Source organism: Strongylocentrotus purpuratus, unplaced genomic scaffold (genome assembly GCF_000002235.5).
Source record: "Strongylocentrotus purpuratus isolate Spur 01 unplaced genomic scaffold, Spur_5.0 spur5_scaffold_20, whole genome shotgun sequence".
Classification (NCBI taxonomy): domain Eukaryota; kingdom Metazoa; phylum Echinodermata; class Echinoidea; order Camarodonta; family Strongylocentrotidae; genus Strongylocentrotus; species Strongylocentrotus purpuratus.
The window spans coordinates 31,718,567-31,745,215 of NW_022145606.1; the positions used below are offsets into that span (position 1 = coordinate 31,718,567).

Genomic DNA, 26,649 nt, shown 5'->3' on the forward strand with positions numbered 1-26,649 from the left:
AGCTCTACACAGAGCGAATTTATTTTTCATTTCTTTTCACATAATATAAACAATGACAGATAATAATAAATGTAATGTTATAACAAAAATGAGCATTAAAATACTGTTTACAATGTTTTTGGTCACTGTAATGCAAAATGATTTGGTTACAGGAAATGAAAATTAAAAGGGGGTAACACGATGAACATGACGGACAAAGAAAGTGGACAAAATATACAGTTCCTCATTCTACCCTCAACAGTTGTTGTGGTAGACAAAGGAACATCTCTTCACTGCTATTATGTAAACATGAGTAAAACAGGTGTCACATTCATATTCATCTGTTCTACACAAATTTGGCCGATCGGTATTTCGTTTCTTCAGCTTTTTTGGGTAACCCATTACCACAATTTTTCTTTTTTATAAAAAAAAGGGGGGGGTCCTCCAAAACACACACATAAAAAAAAAAAGGGGGGTCAACTCCTCCCCCCCCCCCTCCCCCTGCGTACGCACCTCATCTTAGGTTCCCAAAACAGAGGTAGTGGGGATGTTTTACCCCCTCCCCTAAATCGCCCTTGTGTTCAAACTAAAAGCTCATTTCTCATCCGTCGTCTCTTGATGAGGATCGCTACGATGAAGAGATGGACGACCATGACGGCCCTGATGAAGCCGCCGATGACGAAAACCTTCGTGAACGACTGGGTGACATCAAACAGATAACCTACAAAGTGATCATAAAAGAATTAGAATTATCAGTCAGGGAGTTCTAATGTTAAATGACAAAGCATACTAATATACAGTTTGATCATAACCTATGAAAACATGCGTATAGGGGGAGCGAATATACATGTAGTTTATAATATAAACTACATTTATGAGTTTTATTATATTATAATAAAACTCTTAAAGGAGCTACACAAAGACAATTCACTAACAACTGATAATTAGAACAAATTACATATGGATGGAAAGATTTTCTCTTGAAATGAGCGAATAATTTGTTTAGAAATCATATAGATATCATGGAAAGGCGTAAAATGCAATTTTTCAAGACCCTTCTTAGACCCCTAAGCGCCCCCGAACGTAAGCCAAACACACGAGCGTAACGAGCTCTGAATTGTGACGTCACACACTGGACAAACAGCTCAGTGCCGTGTAGCAGTATGCAGCTAGCCAGCCGTGTCCCGTGTGTGACGTCACAAATATTGACGCTCTACAAAGGATCGCTGAAGGCAGAAAATCTGGATCTCAAAACTAACATTTTTGAGAGTTGATTACTGCGGGCCCCAAACATATTTTGAAGAGGAGAGTTGTTGTATTTGATCAGTAAGGCTTCCCCTTCGCAATGATATGAGTTTTGCATCAATTCCAAACATTTTTGCTTCTTAGTGTGATTCCTTTAACAGTTTCCTGCTAGGTTAATCTTTACGACAGGGTACGAACTATCAAAGGCTGCACGAGTTGCCTGACTAAGTACGAGCTACTTCCTTAAGCAGGGCTTTCACTTAGCCGAGTTGGAACCTCGAGTTGTGGCGAGCTGGCGTGATCTTATGGCTAGCAGTTTTATCATTAATACATATTTCTTGATATCACGAAATCAAATTCTTGATATCAAGAGTTACCATTGCTTTACAACATAAAATTATTTCTTGATATCAAGAATTGATTTATTGATATCAATTAATAATAAAACGGCTCGCCATAAGATCGCGCCAGCTCGCCACAACTCGAGGTTCCAACTCGGCTAAGTGGGAGCCTTCTTTAGACGCATCTTGCTCAACTGGCTATGATTTACATAAAGAATCTCGGTCGAAGATAAATCCTAAAACCCGAGACTCATAAAAGTCAGAGTGCAACACAATTTGCCTTTTGACTGAGTAAAAGTAAATAAATAATACCAGAAGACATGGATTGAAGAAATAACAATCTGATCTTATGATTACAAAGAACTTTGAAATATCACGCTAAGAAAGGGTAACTAGCCTCGTGCTTTTGATATGTGTGTGTAGGTCTAAAAGATATTCTTTCTATGTCTATTTACTTGGAAGCGGTTGGGTGACAATGAAATCGACCTTGACACACTGGTTTCTCCATAACTTTCTGTCATCAGCATTTCTAGTTAGCTGCTAAAAAGCCATTCCAGTACGCTGCTTAATGTTGTCGGTCAATACTCCGACAAAAATTTATAATGGAAGTTCATGCAATGGGACACAGCCGGTGAAGCAGGGGGCGTGCAGGGGTCAAAGCCGCCCCAACACTTTTTCAGTTCCCCTAAAGTGCCTCTCTTTACGTCAGGAAGGTGCATCCATTTACTTAAGATAAGCTCCCTCATTTTATTTCTCATAGGTGCCCGTTCCATGGTCTTTTAAGTGCCTCTCACCACCTCTAGTAAGTGCCCCTTCACCGATTATAATTGCCCTTATTTGAATTTGAGAGATGCCCTTTTCTTTTGTAATAAGTGCTTTTTCCCCTTCTGATCGGTGCCCCTTTTCATATTTTATGATTGAACCTTCTCACCTCTCATAAGTGCCCTCTCTTTTTAAACGCCTCTTTTCATTCTGATAAATGCCTCTTTTCTTTTATTAATAAGAGCCACTTCCTTTTCTCATAAATGCCCCTTCTCACACGTCTGGTAAATGTCTCTATTAAATTTCATAGGTGCCCCTTTCCTTTCGACAAGTGCCCATTTCTTTTGAAATAAGTGCACGTTTCCAATCTCAGATGAGAGCCCCTTTTCAGGTACAGAAATTCCTCTAACCACCTCAGATAAGTGCCACTTCACCAGGGCTCAAATTAATTTTTTGTCCACGGGGGCTCTCCCCCCCCCAAAAAAAAGGCTCACGGGGGCTCTTTTTTATACAAATATCCATTGAATTGGTACCTATGATACTCCTCAATTGTTTGCTATTTCATTATTATTATTTTAATCAGCGTTTTCCCTCTTTCAAATTTACAAGCTACATAGCTGTTACTCACTTTCATCCCCTGATGACATTCTCTCGATTTTTTCCCGTTCTGCACATTATTTCCTCCTCATTATTCGGAGCAACCTTTACATTCTTTCTTTACTGAGCCGCGTAGCCGCGAGGCGATTTTGTGTGTGTGCTATTTTGGACAGGCGCGGATCCACGGGCCGATTCTACCGGCCCGCCCCCCCCCCTAACCTCCCAAAACGGTAAAAAAAAATAGAATAGTAACGTAAATTTTACCTTAAGAAATAAAATTAAAAAACGCCCCCCTGACCTGCCAGTGACACAAATGCGGCATCAAAATATTTGTGCTTCTCTGACCGTAATTAAATGCCTAAAACCCTTAAGCCCCCCCCCCCACCCCCACATCAATTTACGCTCGCTACCCTCTACCTGATCGTAAATACTTTAGCCCCCACTTTGATAAACGTTCCGCGGGGCCTGTGCATATAAAATATACGCATACAGCACTGATCTTTATGATGTCTTTAACGTGACATATCTTCTTCTCCCCTTGCAAACGAGAAAGAAAACAAAGTCATTAAAAGGGATTAAGCGACATATAATGATTGTGATTCAATTTAATACAAATATTTGTTTAAATAAGCACTGCTATTCACCCGAATCTTCTTTTTAAAAACAACTTTTACAAATCGCAGCCATGCTTACTGAGTTGAGACCAGGGCTCAAATTATTGTTTTGTCCACGGGGGCTCTTCCCCCCCCCCCCCCAAAAAAGAGCCCCTTCTCACGGGGGCTCTTTTAGTACTGACGGGGGCTCTTTTTTTATACAAATATCCATTGAATTGGTACCTATGATACTCCTCAATTGTTTGCTATTTCATTATTATTATTTTAATCAGCGTTTTCCCTCTTACAAATTCACAAGCTACATAGCTGTTACTCACTTTCATCCCCTGATGACATTCTTCTTGGGGGGGGGGGAGATTCCCTAGTGGACAAAAAAATAATTTGAGCCCTGGTTATAACAGAAAAGATAATCTTTATTTTATAATTCCACGGGGGTGATTTTTAATTTTGCAATCGCCCCCGTGAGCAACCTGACGGAGGCGATTATGTAGCTCACGGGGGCGAATTGCCCACCGCCCCCGTGTATTTTGAGCGCTGCCCTTCACCTATTATAATTGTCTCTATTCAAATCTGAGAGTTGTTCCTTTTATTTTGACAGTTGTTATTGCCTCTTTTCATCTCCGGTGATTGCCCTTATTAAAAATGAGAGGTGCCCCCTTTGAGCACCTCTTTTGACCTATGATAAGCGCCCCTTCTATTTTTACACATTCCCCCATCCTTTCTAGTGGTGTATTGTCCTTGAGTTCATTTTCAGAGTTTCTTGCGATCACGTTTGAAGATAACAAGTAGACTACAATTTACGCACCTGTGAATGTCCCAGCACATGTCGCCCCTAGTCCTCCCGTAAAAACACTGAGAGCTATGGCCATGTCAGCATTTGTCTCGTCAAAGACTGCATCCTTGAATAAACTGGTCGGTATGTTATCCTCGACGAAAAAGGAGAACCCTTGGACAAATGCTAAGGTAGCTAGCACCTCGTAGGCAGAACTGATAAAGTCTAACAGAAAGGATATCGTGCATATGAGACTTAAGGCGATGTAGATAACATAGACGTTGATCCCTTTGCGGACGAGGATAATAAAAATGGTTCGACCGATGAAGCCACCTAAACCGCCGATTGTGGAGAGGAAGATTGCTTTGGAAGGAGGGATGCCAAGGTGTTCAGCGTGGGGGACCAGAAAAAGCATCCATGCATAAATGCTGTAATATTGCAAGAAAGCAATAGGCAAGGAGAAGAGAAAGAGAGGTTCGTTTAGGAGTCCGCAAGACCCGTTACAGGTCTGAAAGAAGGGTGTGGTCCAGGATGAGGGTGCATTCGCTGATGTCTCATGCTTACTTTTGCAACGGCTATCGGTTTGAATCAAACCTCTTTGCTCCGAAATGCACTCTCCACTATCCTCTTCCTCCTCCTCCTCCTCCTCCTCCTCCTCCTCTCGTTCATCCCCTTTCTCATCCTCATCCTCCTCCTGTTTATAAATCCTGTCTTCCTTTATCTCCAATAATTCCTTTTTAGAATGGCACTTTCGTTTCTCCTTCACTTCATCATGAATTTCGCCTTCATTCGTAGCTACGTTTCTTGATGACTTGCGTATCGCTGCACCGCAGGCGACAAGGTTCAGAGCGATACCACCAAGGATAATAAACGCCCCTGCATAGCCATATGCTTCAAAGGACCTTTCCGTTACAATAGGGAGCAGCATGGATCCGGCAGTGTAGCCATATAACGTGAATGTGTTCACCAAAACGAATTTTTCCCGGAAGAAATCATTCAGTGCAATGAGTGTGGGCATGTAAGTCATTGACAAGCCAGCACCTGTGGAAAAAATAGTGATGATGAATATTAACAATATTACTAGTAATCATTGGTTTCAGTATTGTTCGTCTTTAAACTGTTTCATATTTCATTTTTACTTTTTTCTTAACTTCATGATTCCACACAGTAAAGTGTAAAAAAAGAAGAGAGAATATTGCAACACTTAATATATGCAGTTGCATTATGACTATTGAAATACTATAATTCTTATCAGGTGAATGAAATAATTTGTATTGAGGCACTTCACAAAGACGTATGCATTAAATTTGGTTACATTACGAAACTGGTCTATTGCTGTGGGAGAACATCCCTTCACTGCTATTATGTAGAAATGTGTAGAACAGGTGAATATGCATGTGACACCTGTTCTACACATTTTTACATAATAGCAGGGAAGGGGTTTTCCTTTGTCTACCTGAGGAACTGTATATTGTATGCGCACGCGGCATATACTAGTACCGTACTAGATTTAGGAAAATCAAGGTTTACGCATTCTCGATCGCCGACTGAGACGACGTGACGCATGCGCAGTGCCTTAAAATGACGTCACACGTTACAGTCAACGCTGTTAACGTGGCAAGTTACTTTGCAGCTAGGCAGGAATCTTTTGTCTACATAATCTGCAAGGAAGATCCAGTTAAGCTCATGCGTGACATATTTTCAGAGAATACTTCACACCTGTGTGCAATGCTTGTGTATAAAGAATAGTGAATACATAACTTTCATGACACGTTTATGGTCTTTGTGTATTCAGGGAGGTGACATAATAACCCCTTGGTGTTTTTCATAATCTGGTCTGCAATGACCTTTATCTGCTCATGCTCAGACTGCAACCGTGAACTGGCTTATAAGAATACCGAAAGATTTCGCGATGCCAGTTTCAATCAGAAGTACCACGAATTGCAAACAACAATAACAAAGAAATACCACACGCTAGAGCTTGCTTTGACAGGTTTACTCTTGACGCAGAAGTATGATTATTCCAATCCAATCCAATGTATTTTACAGTTTAGGCCTAGCGCTCTTAGTATATAGAATGTGTAACAGGCGACAAGGTCCTATTACGCAATGGACGCCTTATAACATCATCTTTACCTAATGTGTGACGTTAAATTGGGGCACTGGTCGGATGGGGTTGACAGACGTGCCTTAAACTGTACATAATATATAGTCAGGTTAATATACGGTAAAAAAACACCCCAACCCCAAAAAATTGCAACAAAAGGTTTCTCAACGGTTTCTAATAGTATTTGACCTCAGGAATAACAAACTAAAAGTATACCAAAATCGACGTTTCAGAAAGGTGTTATTTTCAAGATGGCGTCCAAGATGGCCGCCGATACCTAGAAATGGCCATAAATCGCTTATTATCCATCCTAGAGACATAATGTTGGTGTCTATCCCATTGTTACGGGGGTCACAGGATCCACTAGGATAAGTTAGAACGTTTAAGCAGTGGTTAATTCAGGAACCACGAAATCCAATATGGCGTCCAAAGGGCCACAGGGTTTGTGATGGTCTAGGAAACCCCAAAATCCAAGATGGCGTCCAAAATAGCCGCCATAACATAAGAATGGCCGTAAGTCACTTATTATCCATCCGAGAGACATAATTGGGGTGTCTATGCTATGGTTTTGGGGGTCATAGAATCCACTAGGATAAGTTAGAACGTTTAAGCAGTGGTTAATTCAGGAACCATGAAATCCAATATGGCGTCCAAAGGGCCACAAAACCACTAAGATTTCTAAATAGAGGGCGCACTTTATAAACAGGAAATGAACTTGTAATGTTTTTCTCTCACCCTTATGGTGTCACCGCGACCCCCTCCCCCAGAAAAAGGGTCAATTCAACTAATGACAGGTCATTGTCAACACTAAGGGAGGGTTCCGAGAGAGGGGGGGGGGTGACAAAAACAAAGTAACAACTTAATGATAATATCTAGACACACATTCATTATACCTATCATACAATTAAAAATGTTTAAAACCTCGTGTTGTTCATGTCATCTTATAGCGAATACACATTTTGATGAAGAATGTACTTTAGGAAGGAAAAATCATCTTCTGCTTCACTATCAAGTGCCTCGTGAAATGGATTGTGGAATACATCAAGTTGGCAAGGTCCACACGGTAATCCGTAACATCTGCAGGTATAGCGAGGAGTGCTACAAGCAGTACAAAAGTCGCAATGAATCAACTTAAGAAGATTACTAGGTGCAGCCTCCGTATTTGACATTAGTAAAACCAGATGATTGTCCTCTAATTTCCAGCCCTAGTCTTTGACGTACATGTCTTCTCACTCGTCATCCATGCCATAACTTGGTAGCCCGGGAGGGGGGGGGGGGGTAGTCACGTGTGCCGCTCTAATGAGTCACCTTTTCACCAAGAATCCCTAAACATGGGTCCCATTGTTAACAAAAATATCCCTAAACATGGGTCCGTGTTTTCAAAATTTCCAAAATTTTCGGGTGTTTGCATTGTGAAAAGTTGGCTTTAATACTTCGAAAAAATGACCCCCTAAATATAGGTAGGGGTTTCTAATCTAATTCACCCCCCCCCCCCCCCACCCCCACCCGGGCTTGGTAGTATGTTCTGAGCGAGAGCATTTGGTGGAGGCTGACGTAGGAGGGAGTTGCTAAGGCAATTTTCTTGACGAAAAAGTTGTATCGTAATGATGCAACTGTGTCATTACAGCGGCCACCAAACATGACAGACATTGCTTTGATACCAAGTTCCTCTAAGTTAGTTACTTTGGCTGTATTGGTAGAAGGAAAGTACTAGCACAGGATTCCAAAGTGAGGTTGCTTTTCACAAGCTTCTGGAAGACTGCTTTCTTCCCTATTCCGAACATCCGGGAAGTCGAATCGCAATCATTGTAGGCATCCAGAAAAAGTAGTTGTGAGCACAGATCGCGTACCAAGGTCCACTTTCAACTGCTTACAGTTCTATATCTTTGGAGCCTTAGCTGCATTGTAAGAGTGGAAGTATAGTTCCCTGTTATCTATTCTAAGGATTTTGCGAAGTCCTGTTCCTTTCATGAGGGTACCGATTGCTTTCAGCAAAATCATGAAGGTCTGGAAGCAACTTAATTGCAAGTCAATCCCTTTCAGTGGTCTATTGTACATCGCTGATTATAGCTCAGCGGCCTTCCAATATGCTATTTTAATAGTCTCGTTCAAAAGGGAAGACAAAGCTAAGAATCTGGGAGAGATTTCGAAAGTACAAATTGTACCTAAACAAAGCATGAATGCGGCCTTGCTTTGATTTTTCAACAGTTCCTGGTAGTTTAAAAAACAAGGGAACTTGAGGTAGCAGAGGTGATGAGTTTTGAGGTCAGTCTGTTCCTACCTACACTTTTCGAGGCTATGAATTTATTTCGGAAGGCTGAGAAGCCTCAGCTAGCTCATGTTATAACCGATCATGGAAGGTAAGTGTCGGGTGAAGCCGTGAAAGAACATAGATGGTATGTCCTTGATGGTGGTTCATTGGTGCATCGGATACCATGGAAGACAGGAGACAGCTTTGGCAGAATAGCACGATCATATCCTGATTTCACACCCCCCCCCCCCCCTCTCTCTATATGGTTCTGTAAATGTAGTTTTTGACGGCTATGGTGGAGGGCCGTCAATTAATGATAAATACATAGGTACCGATTCAATGGATATTTGTATAAAAAAGAGCCCCCGTCAGTACTAAAAGAGCCCCCGTGAGAAGGCTCACGGGGGCTCTTTTTTTTTGGGGGGGGGGGGGGAAGATCCCCTGTGGACAAAAAATTAATTTGAGCCTTGGTTATAACAGAAAAGATCATCTTTATTTTACAATTCCACGGGGGCGATTTTTAATTTTGCAATCGCCCCCGTGAGAAACCTGACGGGGGCGATTATGTAGCTCACGGGGGCGAATCGCCCACCGCCCCCGTGTATTTTGAGCGCTGATTACGATATAACTTGTTTGTCAAGAAAATTGCCAATGCGACTCCCTCCTACGCCAGCCTCAACCGAATTCCACTCCCTCAGAACATACATCCAAGTCATGGCATGTGTGGAGAGTGAATCGTAAGACATGGCAGGGGCTGGAAATTAGAGGAAATGTATTGAATACGGAGGCTGTTTTAATAATCTTCTTAAGTTGATTCATTGCAACTGCTGTACTGCTTGTAGCACACCTTGCTGTACCTTCGATGTTACAGACTACCATGTAATAGTGTGTGTGTGGACCTTGCCAACTTGATTTTCAGGTGTATGCCACAACCATAGAACAAGTCACTTGAAAGTGAAGCAGAAGATGATTTTCTTTTCCTTAGTACATTCCTCATCGAAATGAAGGAATATGAAGATCTGCATGTGTATTCGCTATAAGATGACAAGAACAGCACGAGGTTTTAATTTTTTTAATTGTATGGTAGGTATTATGAATGTGTGTTTAGATATTATTATTAAGTTGTTACTTTGTCTTTGTCACTTTCAAGTTCATTTCCTGTTTATAAAGTGCGCCCTCTATTTAGAAATCTTAGTGGTTTTGTGGCCCTTTGGACGCCATATTGGATTTCGTGGTTTCCTGAACCACTGCTTAACTTTCTAACTTATCCTAGTGGATTCTATGACCCCGAAAACCATAGCATAGACACCCTAATTATGTCTCTCGGATGGATAATAAGTGACTTACGACCATTCTTATGTTATGGCGGCCATTTTGGACGCCATCTTGGATTTTGGGGTTTCCTAGACCATCACAAACCATTTTTAATGGTCTCAATGGATTCTGTGACCCCCGAAATCATGGGATAGACACCAAAATTATGTCTCGAGGATGGATAATAAGTGATTTATGGCCATTTTTAGGGATCGGCGGCCATCTTGGACGCCATCTTGAAGATAACACCTTTCTGAAACGTCGATTTTGGTATACTTTTAGTTTGTTATTCCTGAGGTCAAATATTACTAGAAACCGTTGAAAAATCTTTTGTTGCAATTTTTTGGGGTCAAACCATATCTTGACCTAATAGGGAGCGGATTACATGAAAAATCAACGTAGGGAAAGGATAGGAGTAAGCCATTGTCATGTTCGCTCATTTCCAAAGGTGACCCTGTAAGGGGCTTGAAATAGATAATATGGCTTCTAGCTGTTGGGCAAAGGACTTAAAGGTAAAGGCCAGTATTGGAAATGCCCTAATTTCAAAAAATGAAATGGAAGCTCTTATTACCAATCATGTGAAAGAATATGTTTTGAATATTACATGACGATACAAATTTTGACGGGGAACCGCCTACTAATTGATATATTTGGTAAATTAGTATATCTATATACTGTTGAGAGATACAAATGCACGTGTCGCGCACGTGTGTGTAGTCCCATATACATCTTTCTATGTACAGTGCTTCTAACTTCACGAAGACTTGGCCACATTTCTTATAATTTTGATGATTCAAGAACCTTGCAGTACATCTATGCTAGATGATCAACCTTTTCTGATCGATTTCACAACGTTTCTTTCACTATGCAATTGCATGACCATAACTGGTCTTTAGCTTTAACTCCGTTTCGTTGACGATCAGCAATGCACAAAGAAGACGAAAGACTTGGTGCATAGCTGATCGCCAACGAAACTCAGATACCGTCCCCAAAATGACTTTTTGGTATCCTTTCTTCAAATTGATTTTAATCAATCATGCGTGGAATATGCACCATATGAGCAGCACAAAGTGAAAGAGGAGGATCTAAGCTTTACGTATATTAAGTTATGATAAAACATCGATAATTCTCGGTGTTTTTTTTTTCTGAGACGCACTATATATATATATATATATATATATATATTGTAACGAAACCGGAGCTCTGTCGAATACTCCCCAGCAGCTTATCTTGTCAGGATGCCTTCTGCTGGTATGTTTTCCTAGTCCGGTACCAATTTCGCCGTGGATCCGTTTGGCAGAGATATACTGCCCCGTTGACCTTGCACCACCTCTCGACCACCGTCCAGTCGACACTACCAGACCGTTTACAGGTCTGTACTTCACCACCGTCTTCTACCAACCGTTGTACCGTCGTGTACCACCAGCCGACTAAACCAGTCCGCTGCTGCACCTTTCAAACGTCTATACTAGTCTGCTTGTGCATGCAACTCCAATTGGCCGCACCAGTTTGCTTCCTGCACCTTTCAGACGTCTATACCAGTCTGATTGTGCATGCAACTTCCATTGGCCGCACCAGTTTGCTTCATGCATGCACCTTCAAACAACCAGACCGTCTGTCTTTGTACAGTCAGCTTACTCGACCATGCCACTGGCTCTGCTACGCAGTAAGTCCCTACTAGCCGTCTACTCCAGACCACCGAAAGAGCAATCCCTGGTATCGTCTAATGCTAGAACGCAAAAGACCCAACAAACACAACCTAGATCCTAACCATGGTCGTCACCTAAGATCAGAAATGAATCTTAGGCTTCCTCATGGAAAGACATGCAAACGATCATTTCAATCATTTCGTTTGCACGCAACATTTATTGGGCAAATATCCAAACATAGTCTGATCACCTTTGCCCGGTGGGCGACGGCAATCATGTAGACTATGACAGGAAACTCCTCGCAACGTGAGCCACTTGATTTACATACACATTTCTTAGACATTTGTTATTCTCGTTAGGTTTCCAAGAATTACATAAACATTGATATAACTTCTTTTTCCAATATCAGATTGAAACAAACCATATATCAAATGAAAGCACTAGTTTTAATCTATAAAACTAAACAGAAGAAAACAAGTAATTATTCATGGTAGAAAAGTAATTAGACTAAAACTGTCGAAAACATGCACGATCAAACATTCTTGAAATTTACACGTGACTATTTTTTTTTTTTTTTTTTTTAATGATATTTTATTTCCTTCCTCATAATTTCACATAACAAGAAATTCACATAACAAGAAATTATCATTTTTTTTTTTTTTTTTTTTTTTAAATGATATTTTATTTCCTTCCTCATAATTTCACATAACAAGAAATTCACATAACAAGAAATTATCAAATTAAGCAATATAAAACAAGATCTTTGATACAAGACATTTCATGAGTTACATGAATCAATGAACATAGAAAAAAAAGGGGGAAAAAATTCTTGCATGTAACAGTGTATAATCAAAGTAACCGTAGAGGAAGGTTTAAAGTGTAGATTTTTTTGTTTTAAATGATATTTTATTTCCTTCCTCATAATTTCACATAGCAAGAAATTCACATAACAAGAAATTATCAAGATAAGCAATATAAAACCAATTCTTTGATACAAGACATATCATAAGTTACATTAATCAATGAACTATAGCATCGTTTATTTAACTTGAATTACGCCATCTACGCCGAAATAGCTATCTACGAAATGAAACCAATTTCGTGACAATATATATATATATATATAATAAATTGATAGATAATATGAGTCATATAGCTATTTTTCACCATTGCAATTTGCCGATGTGTGTCGTCATGAGTCCAGTTTTGTATGCATTGTACACGTGGGACTATGGTGATGTCCAGGGTTCAAACGGAGTATGGTCACACACATAGAAAACATATTTCCTAGCTCAAAAATCCTCTCAAATTCACTTTAGGCAAGTATGATGATGATAGTTCACTGATCTGAGCCATGTTGCATAAAACTTACCACTGATGGTAACTTTGCTTTCGATGACAACTACCCTGGTAACAGGGCTCAACAGCCAATCAAAATCAAGGTTCCCAGGGTAGTTACCATTGATGGCAAAGTGACCATCACTGGTCAGTTTTGTGCAACGGGGCCCTGGCTCTCTACCAGGTATGGCACAAAATGAGCTACATATTAATATTAAATTACATAGCTAAACTATAAAATATTTAGCTTACCTGATACAGCGAAACAGACTCCTACAGTAACTGTGTTGTTGAAGAAAGCGCTTGCAATAATAAATGATCCACACAACACTCCGCCTAACATAGCGACAAAACGATGGTTGATCTTCCGCAGAACGAGTGTTACAATTGGACCTGATACATTGACAAATAATGAGAACAAATACAAAATACAAATATGAAAACAAATAAGGTAAGCACGTGTAGAAGGACTGTTTTCAGAAACGTTCACGAATTCCCCATCATCTAAATGTTAGAATTATGCTGCATTAAAATACGATTACACCCCTCTATTGTATCCTTCCTTCGCTATTTTCGTCGATCGTCGGTACTGTGAGTCTGCCCAAGTTCCATAAATTTCTATAGGTCGTTGGTGTTCTTAAATTTTGTCAAACAGATTTTGCTGCCCGAATATAAGGTGACGATTAGCAAAGTGTATTATGGGGAATTCAAAATTCAAGGTGGAAGAGAAGGAGTGCAGGGAAGAGGAGGGCCAGGATAAGGAGGATGAGGATTGGAGAGGAGAGAAAGGGAGAGGTTGATGAGAGACGGGGGCGGTAAATAGTAGTCAGGTGGGGTCTGCTCGCTATTTTTTTTTTCTCTTATCCTCAAGCGAGGTTTTTATTTCCATAATAGTAATACATTTGTACATTAATAACTCAATGATTGAGTGGAACATAACATAGGCTAAAAATTAAAGTACATTCAAAAATTCTTCCAGCTTAGTATTATTTTCTTTGCTAACACATTCATATCTTAACAATAATCTTATCAACGACTTGAATTAAAAAAACAAAGTATGTGGGTAGTAAACAGAACCATTAACAATCTTCTTAACGTAACATTTATAAATTGCATATTGCGCATAATTTAAAATAACATTCAGAAGTGAATATTTCTTGTTTCCAATATCCTTACCTACAACTATTATATTCTGGTTTATTTGTGTTTCTATTTGGAATAGATTAAATATCAAATTACATATTATTTTCCAAAACAAAGTCACATCCTTGCAATATAACATAAAATGAAAAGTTGAGTCAACTTGTCCACAAGAGTTGCATAAATTATTATTAATAAATTGCCATTTATATAAGTTTTCTTTTGAGGCAATAAACCTATGAATCATCTTGAAATTAGATTGTTTAACTTTATTATTACGAATTTGCTTTAATTTAAATAAAAATACATCCTTTCCAAACAAAGTCATTATCCAAATCTAAAAAGAAATTCCAAAAGTAAATGATATTTGATTCCTTTGACTTTTTACTTAATAACAAACGATAGTAATCCTTCACTTTCATAACAAAAACATTCACTTTATCCCCTGTTTCTATTTATATCATATTCGAAATATCACATTCTTGTTCAAATTCATATCTTAATCTATCCAACCAACACTGTGGAAATGCTTTCTTTAATTTTGTATATTTAAAATCAAATAAGAGCTGGTGTGCTTTCACCTTTGTATTTAGTATTGTAGAATCATTCCAAATACCATTTGTAATCAAATTGTGAATTTTCAATAAACCGGCCTCTTGCCATCCTCGATAAAACAGTATTTTTTTTTTAAAGGTGATGTTACTATTTTTCCAAATAATTTCATTTGGAATATTTCTTACTTTAAACATATCAATGAATTTTAGTTCTGACCAAGTACAAAAAAGATCTACATAGAATTCTGGCAAATTATGTTTAGAGCATACACTCTAAACAAAAAACTGCTCAATTTGAGTCAAAATGTTACTCTTTTGGGTGGTCAAAAGGAAACCACCCGACTTTTGAGTAAACTTTACTCAGCATGTGTTGAGTAACAAATCTACCCATCTGTTGAGTAAAAATATTACTCAATAAAAGACTAAATCTCTACTCAGTTTGAATGAGTCAACCTTTACTCAATATTTACTCTTTGTTTAGCGGTTTCCTTTTTTACTCAGTACTGGGTAGAAACGTAATCAACTCATGTCGAGTAAGAATTTAACTGCTCATGAGTTGAGCCAAATTTTACTCAATTAACGAGTACATGTTTTGACTCAAATTGTTTGAGCGATTTTTTTTGCTCAAATATTGAGTATGTTTTCTGGGTAACGCTTAAGCCCTAGTCCCATATAAAGCCGGACCAGCACGGACCAGCACGGACCACTCCGGACCATCCCGGACCATGGTCTGGGGTGATCCGGGATGGTCCGGGATGTTTTGTTCAAAAAAGTGTGATGCTTTTAAGCTACAGTCCCATATACGTCCCGGACCGTCCCGGACCATCCCGGACCCCATCCGGGGTGATCCGGGATTCGGTCCGTGTTGACACCGTGTTGGCACCGGGGTGGTCCTGGATGGTCCTGGATGGTCCTGGGCGGTCAATAACTCACTCCCGGACTGCCACGGATCAACACGGACCGCCCCGGCGCCACTACGGATGACCCCGGACCCAGCACGGTGGCTACACGGATCACCCCGGATCAAACTATTGTCCCGGACCGTCCCGGACCACCCCGGCAGTTTTTGACCGTCAAAAACATCCGGGGTCGACTCCCGGACCGCCCAGGACCATCCAGGACCATCCAGGACCATCCAGGACCATCCAGGACCACCCCGGTGCCAACACGGTGTCAACACGGACCGAATCCCGGATCACCCCGGATGGGGTCCGGGATGGTCCGGGACGGTCCGGGACGTATATGGGACTGTAGCTTTAAGACCAGTAATGGTCATGCGATTGCATTGTGAAAGAAACGTTGTGGAATCGATCAGAAAAGGTTGATCATCTAGCATCTAGCATCTGCAAGGTTCTGGAATCATCAAAATGATAAGAAATTTGGCCCATTCTTCGTAAAGTTACAAGCACTATACACAGAAAGATGTATATGGGACTACCCTATCTCTCTCACCAGACCATGAGAGAAATAAGTTTACCAAATATATGAATTAGTAGGCGGTTTCCCGGCAAATTTTTTATCATCATGTATTAGTCAAAACATATTCTTTCACATGATTGGTAATGAGAGCTTCCATTTCATTTTTTGAAATTGGGGCGTTGCAAATCATGATAAATGTATTTTTATGTGAACACGTGGAAAGTAATCATGAATATGCATGCAAAATGCAAACTTTTATTTTGCACCCTCTTTTGGTCGATAGGGTTCATTTTTGTGGGAAGGGTGCAAAATCTTATATTGCACCCTTTTTTTAACCCCTTTTCCCTCAATAGGGTTCATTTTTATGTAAAGGGTGCAAACTCTTATTTTGCACCCTTTTTTGCACCTTTTTTTAAAGAGTGTATCTCAGTTCTTTCGCATCTTTCTGCACGCGCACATGCATGCACGAGACATGCACATGACGGACAATGAAAGAGTACAAAATATCCAGTTCCTTAGGTAGACAAAGGAACATACAGCTGCTATTATGTAAAAATGTGTAGAACAGGTGTCACATGCATATTGACAGCTAGTTGCACTTTCCATCGATCCAACTTTCACTCGCACCCGAGGTAAATTCGGGTAAGAGATCAATGTTGATTTATTTATCACCTGCCGCAGCGTAATACCCAACCGTAGTTTACTCAAAATTGATACAAACGAAATTCGTACTCAATGTTGAGTCATTGATTTACTCTTTATCGAAGGTAACAAATTACTCGGGTGACGAGTACCACTAAAATCAAGGTCTTACTCCAGCTTGAGTACTGAATTGCTCATTTTGTTACTCAACTTGTTTTACTCGGCACAATTTACTCGCTGACATTAAGAGTGTAATAAATTCATATCCTTTATGTTACAATTGAAATGTAAACATAGTGGCAAACCCCCTATTTTGTCGGACCATTATCTAAACATATTTTTCCAATAAGAGCCATTATCATTAAAAAACGAGATATCCATGCCAAACGAAGTGAAGATATTTTACTAGCAATATCAATAATATTCAATCCACCATTTTCAATATCACTTATAATTACATTACGTTTAAATTTATCTTTTTCGGAGTTCCATAAGCAGGGCTCAAATTAATTTTTTTGTCCACGGGCGCTCTTCCCCCCCCCCCCAAAAAAAAAAGAGCCCCCGTGGGCCTTCTCACGGGGGCTCTTTTAGTACGGCCGTCAGATGGTAAAACGGTCTATCTAGAAAATCGCAGTTTTGAGAAAAATGACTTTGAAGTTTAGAGGTTTGAGCTTTTTTAGGAGATGGGTATAATCCATGTTTAGCAATGGAACAAGAAGACGCATACTAAACACTGATAACTGAAGAATTTTGTGCTTATTTGGGATTTTTAATTATAAAATAAATGAGATATTTGTGCAGATAGACTGTTTAACCACAGCACATGACTACACTCCCACTACACATCATAAAATGGTAAAATGGTCTATCTTCTAGATAGACCATAAACACTATTGCCATACTACTAACTCGAAGGTAGACCATTTTACCATCTGACAGCGATGATTAAAACATCTCAGTTAAGAAGGTAAAAAGGTTTATGTAAAAGATAGCTCGTTTTACCCCAAAACGATATTACCGGCAATGGGCTAACTCAAAGATAGACCGTCTTACCATCAAATCTGAAGGAAAAATTAAAAAAAAGTACCAAGATAGCGGAAATTATCTCTAAAAGAAGACACGATGGGATTTTCTCGATAGCAACGTTAAAAAGAGTGCCCTCACATTACCCGGAAAGTGAATTTACCTCAAAAAGCCAAATTTTCGAGTTAGACCGTTTTACCATCTGACGGCCGAGTACTGACGGGGGCTCTTTTTATACAAATATCCATTGAATTGGTACCTATGATACTCCTCAATTGTTTGCTATTTCATTATTATCATTTTAATCAGCGTTTTCCCTCTTTCAAATTTACAAGCTACATAGCTGTTACTCACTTTCATCCCCTGATGACATTCTCTCGTTTTTTCCCGTTCTGCACATTATTTCCTCCTCATTATTCGGAGCAACCTTTACATTCTTTCTTTACTGAGCCGCGTAGCGGCGAAGCGATTTTGTTTGTAAGCTATTTTTGGACAGGCGCGGATCCACGGGCCGATTCTACCGGCCCGCCCCCTCCCCCCTAGCCTCCCAAACCGTTAAAAAATAGGATAGTAACGTAAATTTTACCTTAAGAAATAAAATAAAAACGCCCCCCCCTGACCTGCCAGTGACACAAATGCGGCATCAAAATATTTGTGCTTCTCTGACCGTAATTAAATGCCTAAAACCCCTGAACCCCCCCCCCACACACACACACACACACACCAATTTACGCTCGCTACCCTCTACCCGATCGTAAATACTTTAGCCCCCCACTTTGATAAACGTTCCGCGGGGCCTGTGCATAATATATACGCATACAACACTGATCTTTATGATGTCTTTAACGTGACATATCTTCTTCTCCCCTTGCAAACGAGAAAGAAAACAAAGTCATTAAAAGGGATTAGGCGACAAATATTGATTGTGAGTCAATTTGAGGCGAATAGTTGTTTGAATAAGCACTGCTATTCACCCGAATCTTCTTTGTTAAAACAACTTTAACAAATCGCAGCCATGCTTACTGAGTTGAGACGTTCCATTCAATGTAAAATACTCATTAAAGAATACACTTCTCCTAATCTGAAAGTGATCTTACAACACAGTGGCAGATTTGCATGGCTGTGATTTGTAAAAGTCGTTTTTACAAAGAAGATTCTGGTGAAAAGCATTGCTTATTAAAACAAATCATTGCATCAATTTGAATCACAATGATTATTTGTCGCATGATCCTTTTATTAAATAACCTTGTTTTCTTTTTTGTTTGCAGGGGGAGAAGAAGCTATGTCACGTTAACAAATCATAAAGATCAGTTGTATTATGCGTATATACATTATGATACCAGAACAAATGTTGATTATCAGAATGTCATTTTGGAATACCTCTATACAAATACCACATTGTCTTAAGCCCGTATCAGTATTAGTATGATCCAATATAAAGCTATTATTCTTTATTCAGTTCATTATAATGCTTTTCCTCAAAAATAGTTTTGCTATTTTTTTTAGGGTTGAGACGCTAAGAAATGGTTTCAAATGTACATTACACAAACCCTGAACCATTGCAAAATGATGGTGGTTCCCTCTCTCTCTCTCTTTTTATTTTAATCATGCATAATCAACTACATATAAAGCAGCAACCAAAAACTTAGGGTTATCTGAGATAGGTGAAAGTAAGAGTTAGAAAGAAAGTCATGCTAAAACGGCGCTTCACTTCCACCCCCCCCCCCGCCCACCGCCCCCGTATATTTTGAGCGCTGTCCATAAGAAACAAAATAATAGTCTGTTCAATATCTGTGAAACATGTTTTGGTACTTGTACAACAGTTGCGGTATATACATTTTGTGACGCCGCTAACATTTTCAAAACAATTATTCTGCCATAAAAAGTAAGATCTCTCATTTTCCACATATTTAATACATTTCGAATTTTATTTATTTTTACATTCCAGTTTAAATCTTGTAACAATTTCTTATTTTCGCCTACATATACTCCTAGATATTGTACAGATTGATCAGTATATATAATGGCATTATCATGAACAAAGTTATCTACAGTATTCAGTTTCATAACTTCTGTCTTATTCCAATTTATTTTCGGACCTGCATAGTCTCCAAAATCGTTAATTTCATTCATAATATATTGTATATCATTAACAGATTCCACAAATAATGTTGTGTCATCTGCATATTGGGAAATTTTTAAACTATCAATACCTAAATCAACACTGAATATATCAATCCCTTTAATGTTTTTATTTTGTCTTATTTTGCATGCTAATATTTCCACTACTATGTTAAAAAGTAATGCCGATAATGGGAAACCCTGGCGAACTCCTCTTCCAATAAGTAACTTTTCTGAAATCCATCCGTTATTCATTACACGACCGATGGCGTCAGTATAAAAGGTCTTTATCCAGGATATAAAAGATTCTTTAAAATAGAATTTACGTAGTACATGAAATAGGAAAAAATGAGATACATTGTCGAATGCTTTTTTAAAATCCAAAAAGAATATAATTCCCGAACTATTGGATGTCTTTAAAAAGTCGATTACATCTTGTACTAAACGTATGTTTTCTGCTGCGGATCTTTTCTTTATAAAACCTCTTTGATCAGTTAAAATGATACCTGATAAAACACGTTGAAGTCTTTTAGACAGTACTCTTGCCGCAATTTTATAATCATTATTTAATAACGAAATTAGTCTCCAATTGTCTAAATAACCCCTATCCCCTTCTTGAATAACAACGTAATAAGACCCTGCCTTTGGGAAGAAGATAATTTTTGTTTGTGATACCCCTCATTTAAGCTTGCATTAACTAAATCTTTAATTTCTAACCAAAAAACCTTGTAGAACTCAGCACTAAGACCATCACTTCCAGGGGCTTTGTTATTACCCATACATTGCAATGCGTCTTTACATTCCTTTTCACTTAGCAACCCTTCACACTTCGATGCCTCTTCATCGGTCAGAGTACTAATAATTAAATCTTTGAAATAGTTATCAACATGAACATTCGTGCATTCCTTAACATACACTTTTTCAAAATATTTCTGAATTTCCTGTAAAACCTTATCATCATCCTTAATAGTTTTTCCATTCATATATAAACTTTCTATTTCTTTTTTCTGCCCATTGCGCTTTTCCAACTGTAAAAAATATTTGCTTGCCTTCTCACCCTTTTCAATCCATTTTGACCGCGATCTTACAAACGCCCCTTTACATTTATGTGCTCGCTATTTATAAACACAACGATTTATAAAAGACAGCTATTCATTTAGTCGTGCGTTATGATTTGATTTTATTGTATTTTATTTGCTTAATTGGTTTCTGTATCATATTTCAAACAAACATATTTTAAACATACATAAAGATAATGTCCATCCACTGACTTATTCTCAATTCCATACAATTAAGTGAGTTATAAATGTTCGTAATATCACATGATTTTCAACAAAATGGTCATTAATTGGCCTTAGTGGCCACTAACAGTAACGCTAGTAAATAACCGTATTTCCAGTTTAGCGAAAAATCTGGATACCCGTATGTCCGGTCTGCGTATTTTTTTATTTACACGCTAGCGAGGGGAATTTTTTCGATTAATTCCAATGAAACCGCTCGCGAAAAGCCTGGACTGTATTTTAAACCTTTACACGTACGTACTGTACTGATAGTTTGATAATGTACTGAAATTGTTTTGTCGGTGGGTGTTAATTGTGTGTACATGTGTGTGTATGTTCACGCTCGCTGCGCTGATTTCAGCTCTCATATTCAACAGCAAATTGGAAAATAAATACCAATATTTTTGTTTAATATCTGTAACTGCTCGGAATCTGTTATTGTGTTCAAATGGTTTGAGTGGTATGGTATCAACTATGAATAACTTGTTTCAACCATACTTTTTCCACAGGACGTCCCTCCCTTCTCTCTCTCTCTCTCTCTCTCTCTTTCTCTCCCTCATAACTTTTTCATCTCTTTCTCGATCTCTCTCTATCTCCCTACTCTTTTATTTGGATGAATCGCTATGACATTTGAATATATATATTAATTATTGAGTGGGCTTATTGTGCTTTCTAATGGATCCCTGCAACATGGCAGATCCACTGAGGGGCCTAGCAGAGCAGAATCCCAGGATGTTCTCGAGTTTATTTGACTTTCAAGAGAGAATTTTTTTTTTTTTAGAGAAAAAGAGGTTATTTCTAAAATAAAATTAAAGGGCTCTTGAAAGTCAAATAGCCCTTTCATTTCCTTTTAGAAATAACCTCTTTTTACCTCTTAAAGACAATTTTATGAGATGGAATGTTCAATCTGAGGGCTTGTTGTGCTCTTCGAAAAGAGCACATAATGGGGGCAGTGCAATGTGAACTTCAAGGGATGGATTATATAGTTTTTATCGCTCTTGAAAGTCAAATAGCCCTTTCATTTCTTTTTAGAGAGAAACTCTTTTCCATCCCTTGATATTTAAATTGCACTGCCCTTATTGTGTGTTCTTTTTAAAGAGCACAAAAAAGCCCTCAGATTCGGCGGCGTATAGCAGAAAACGCCCTTAATAATGGACTCAACATTCAATGGAATGACGCCCACATCATTGAGTTTGAAACGCACTTCTGGTCAAGAATGGTAGAAGAATCATCTGGATAAAAAGGATAGGGATTATTACTATACATTGTTACCTTTCTTCGCTCCAGTGAGCTCGAGGCAGCCGACAGCAACGCATTGACATTGTGTAAATAATAAAAGGTCCAACGGAGTGGTTGTTAGAAGCTTTAACTACATAAAACTCACACTCTCTCCAATTTTTGACAACAAAAGGTTGTCTTGGGAACCACTTTGATCTATCTTTACGGATGGGGAGCAGGGGGGGAGCCTTTGCCGACAGTCTTGGGGCGGAGCCCCAGGAAGTTCTTGAATTTTAAAAATATTAGGAAATTCAAATTAGTCGTCACAAGCGATAGAAATTGTTAGTTCCTCCTTGAAAGTCACAAAGCCCCTTTTCATTTCATTTTAGAAATAACTTCTCTTTCTCTCCTAAAGACAATTTTATAGAACTTCTGTTTTCGTATTGTTGTACTTTCGTCCGCACATGTCGAGCCAACTCATCTGAAATGTAATCTGTAAGGGTAAATTTAAGGTTCATGTTCTTCCTTTTTTGTCTTTCTTTTTTTCTTCTCTCCCTCCCTCTCTCTGTCACTCTCCTTTCCCTCCATCCTCTATCTTCTTCTCTCTTTAAATTATTCTCTCTTTCCCTTCTCATGTTTTCCTTTTATCGTTCTTTCTTTTTCCCATTTCCATAAAAGAATACAATTTTCTGACTTATGATGGCAAAGCCATATCATTATGGCTATGTCATCGTGAGTGACATTACATATGGCATGTGTTCGTAGTTTGTTATGGGCGATATACTTTTACTTGTTAGTATGTCCCCCTGTGAATAAATATCTGTTCCATTATTTTAAAAATCCAGACAAATCGACATTTCGAGTTATTGTGTGCACAAATCAAAAGGGAGTTACCCTAAGAGTGTGTGACATGCGTTACGAGTACGTGTGACATCGCATTTAAATGCCAGTTGGAGATTCCCCATCTTATTACATGTATTGATCTCAATAAAAAAAATATATAACTTTCTCATCAATTCTATATCTGATTTTTCTAATACTTACACTAATTTCCAATTTTAAAAAAAAGAGAGAAAGAAGGTAAGGGCAGTTTAGTTGCGATTTTCGCCGCCAACAAGGTATAGATCGGGGGGGGGGGGGCAATGGCGTACTGATTGGGGGGGGGGCTGGGGGAGATACCCCCCAAATACAATTCAAACGTGGTTTATTTCTAATTCGATACCGGTGATTTACAAATGTTGATGAAATGACATAATTTTCCGAGATCTTTCCTCAATCTTTAGTAAATTATACTTTATATGCGTTTGTTGGGAAATGGCAAATTTCTAAATAGAGAAAGAAAGAATAGTGACCTGCCTTTATCACAATTAAATTCAAACGTGGTTCATTTCTAATAAGATACCGGTGATTTACAACTGTTGCTGAAATGACATAATTTTCCGAGATTTTTCCTCACTTTTTAATAAATTATACTTTTTTATGCGTTTGTTGGAAAATTACAAATTCCTAAATTTACAGTCAGACAAGAAATATGCTTATTTAGAGGCCTACATGGCAGGGCCCGCAGAACGACGGGGCTCCGGGGCCTCGAGCTCCGCCCCCACTTTTTTTTGAAAAAGTATACTAAAGAGAAATAGAAAGAAAGAAAAAAAAATAGTGACCTGCAAGTGTCACAAAATAATGAGGTATCAAAATATGCTCATCTGACCGTGATTAAATGCCTAAATCCCCTGAGCTTCCGGGGGCTCCGCAACTGGACCCCACGCCAATTAGTGACCTGCCAGTGTCATGAATAAGGTATACAAATATGCTCATCTGACCGTTATAAAATGCCCCCCAAAACCCTGAGGTTCTGGGGGCTCCGCCCCCTGGACCCCACGCCAATTAGTGTCCTGCCAGTGTCACGAATAAGGTATCAAAATATGTTCATCTGACCGTAATTAAATGCTTAAAACCCCTCAGCTTCCGGGGGCTCCGCCCCCTCTACCCCACCAGGGGGCCTAAGGCGGGCCCCTGAATGCTCAATGACCGTTATAAAATGCCTCAAATCTCTGAATTTCAGGGGGCTCAGCTCCCTAGACCCCACGCCAATTAGTGACCAGCCATTGTCATGAATTAGGTATCAAAATATGCTCATCTGACCGTAATTAAATGCCATACCCCCTGAGCTTTCGGGGACTCTTGACCCCTGCCGGGGCTTTGCCCCTAGACCCCACGCCAATTTACACTTCACTCTACCTGATCGTAAATACTTTAGCCCCCCCCCCCCCACCTACTTTGAAAAACGTTCAGCGGGGCCTGCATGTTGTTGTTGTTGTAGGTAATAGTTTAATGGCGTTCATTCAGTATACGCCATATCTTTAATTTTATAAGAAAATCAATTATACATAAGGAAATTGAGGATAAAGATTTGTAATGATATAATTAATTAATCAGTAACGCAATTTATTAGGAGTCTCTGGATGGTTTGCAACTTCGTGTTTCTGCTTTTTTTAAGTTTAATCTAGTCAGCCCGGTTTCGATTGCATTAAAACTAGCTTTGCTCGATTTGAAACGGGCTTCTCGGCTACTCGGCGTACGTGCGCAGTGATCTTTTAATTTTGTAACGCACGGTGCCTAGACCACTCAGAAACACAGAAACACTAAATTGATACACATCGTACAGGGGCCTGCATTTAAGAGTGGGGTGATGTGGATTTTTTTTGTCTGCCAGCCCCCCCCCCCCCCCCCCCAAAAAAAAAAAAAAAAAAAGCACAATTTCAAAGCACAATACATGATACTCATACTGTATAGAACATAGGCAATATATTGGAAAACATTACTCATTTTACAATTAAAGAGAAGGTTGAGTTCTGGGAAGAGGTGAAAATAATTTGTGAGCGTTATCATTCTTATTATGCAAGTGTGGAAGAACATCAGATAAGACATGTTCCCTGAAAAGCATGGCTCTTCAAAATTTAATGCCTTCATATTCTAAATATGTCTTGTAACATCGTAAAAATCCAGGGTCGGATTTTTACACCACATGTTCGTGTAGTCCCATATACATCTTTCTGTGTAACTTTACCAAGACTTGGCCAAATTTCTTATCATTTTGATGATTCCAGAACCTTGCAATACACACAAGTTCTTATATGCTAGATGATCAACCTTTTCTGGTCGATTCCACACCGTTTCTTCCAAAATGCAATCGCATGACCAGAACTCAATTTCATCTTTAACATGATAAGGGAGGGTACAGCGTAATCATGAAGCTTGAAATGCTTGCAGCCCTCGATTCCCGTAAAGAAACGTAAAAAGCCAAAACCGGCCAATAAAGGTCCTAATGAACAGGGGTCCTTGTGGATAGCGGGCTTGACCCGACCAGGTAAACCCCACCCAGTAGAACGATTGATGATGAGGAGGATGATGAGGAGGATGATGAGCATGTATTATATATATTTTAAGATAATATAATAATGTCCTTTGGAAAGATATCAATTTACATTTGCCACCCTCCACCAAAGTAATTCGTGGGTACCTGATATAATCAGGTTATATAATCAGAATGAAATATCCGTCGTCATGTTTTCCATATTAGCTTGCAATAACCAGTTTAAGTCACTATTATAGCCCTACTGATAATGTAGGCAAATGCTACAGCAAGAAAAGCAACAAACATAGGAACATCAACCAATATACTCCTACTACTACCATGCAACAACAACAGCTACAGAATGTACTATGGATATACTGTTAATGTTGACCAACGATGATGATGTTATTGGTCTTCTTAATCAGCATTATTATTGTTATCATGATGAACTTCATGGGGATGATTATGATCACATCATTGGTAGAAGTTTAATTATCATTATCATCATTACTACTAGTAGTAGTAATACATATTACAACTACTCCCAAAAGTTTGTTTATAAAACAAGTTTACTTACATAAGAGGTACATAAGCGTTGCAGGCGAGCTACATATATATCCGATCGTGGCATAATCTGACTCCAGACGCTCAACCATTGTAGGAATCAGAACACCGAAAGATTTCGCCAGGCCAGTGTCAATAAAAACTACCACGAATTTGCTCACAACAATGACATAGCCCCAAGACCACACACTAGATCTTATTATGGCCATTTTACCCTCAAAGTAGAAATATGGTTCATCCAATTCCAATCCAATCCTAAAAAAGCATTTGATGTGTCATCATTGTAGTGATTCAGCCCGAGCCCGTATGGCTCTGGCGCATATACGCGCGAGTACCGCATTCGGCGGCACTCGCAGATAGTTTC

At 39.0% G+C, this 26,649-nt stretch overlaps 1 protein-coding gene across 1 annotated transcript; it reads right to left on the reverse strand.

Moving 5' to 3' along the window:
- On the reverse strand, positions 1 to 26,649 carry LOC586792 (monocarboxylate transporter 7). Its single transcript, XM_030993198.1, has 4 exons — positions 26,299 to 26,649; positions 13,222 to 13,362; positions 4,344 to 5,351; positions 1 to 700 (listed from the first exon to the last, which is right to left on the reverse strand). The coding sequence occupies exons 1-4, from the start codon at positions 26,492 to 26,494 to the stop codon at positions 561 to 563; spliced, it is 1,485 nt and encodes a 494-aa protein (XP_030849058.1). The 5' UTR covers positions 26,495 to 26,649; the 3' UTR covers positions 1 to 560.

Coding starts and splice junctions, on each gene's coding strand:
- LOC586792 (XM_030993198.1), bottom strand. CDS start 26,494: ATGGCCATAATAAGATCTAGTGTGTGGTCTTGGGGCTATGTCATTGTT. Junction 5,352..13,221: donor AGTCTGTTTCGCTGTATCAG/GTAAGCTAAATA, acceptor TTTTTTCCACAG/GTGCTGGCTTGTCAATGACT. Junction 701..4,343: donor ATGTGCTGGGACATTCACAG/GTGCGTAAATTG, acceptor ATCACTTTGTAG/GTTATCTGTTTGATGTCACC.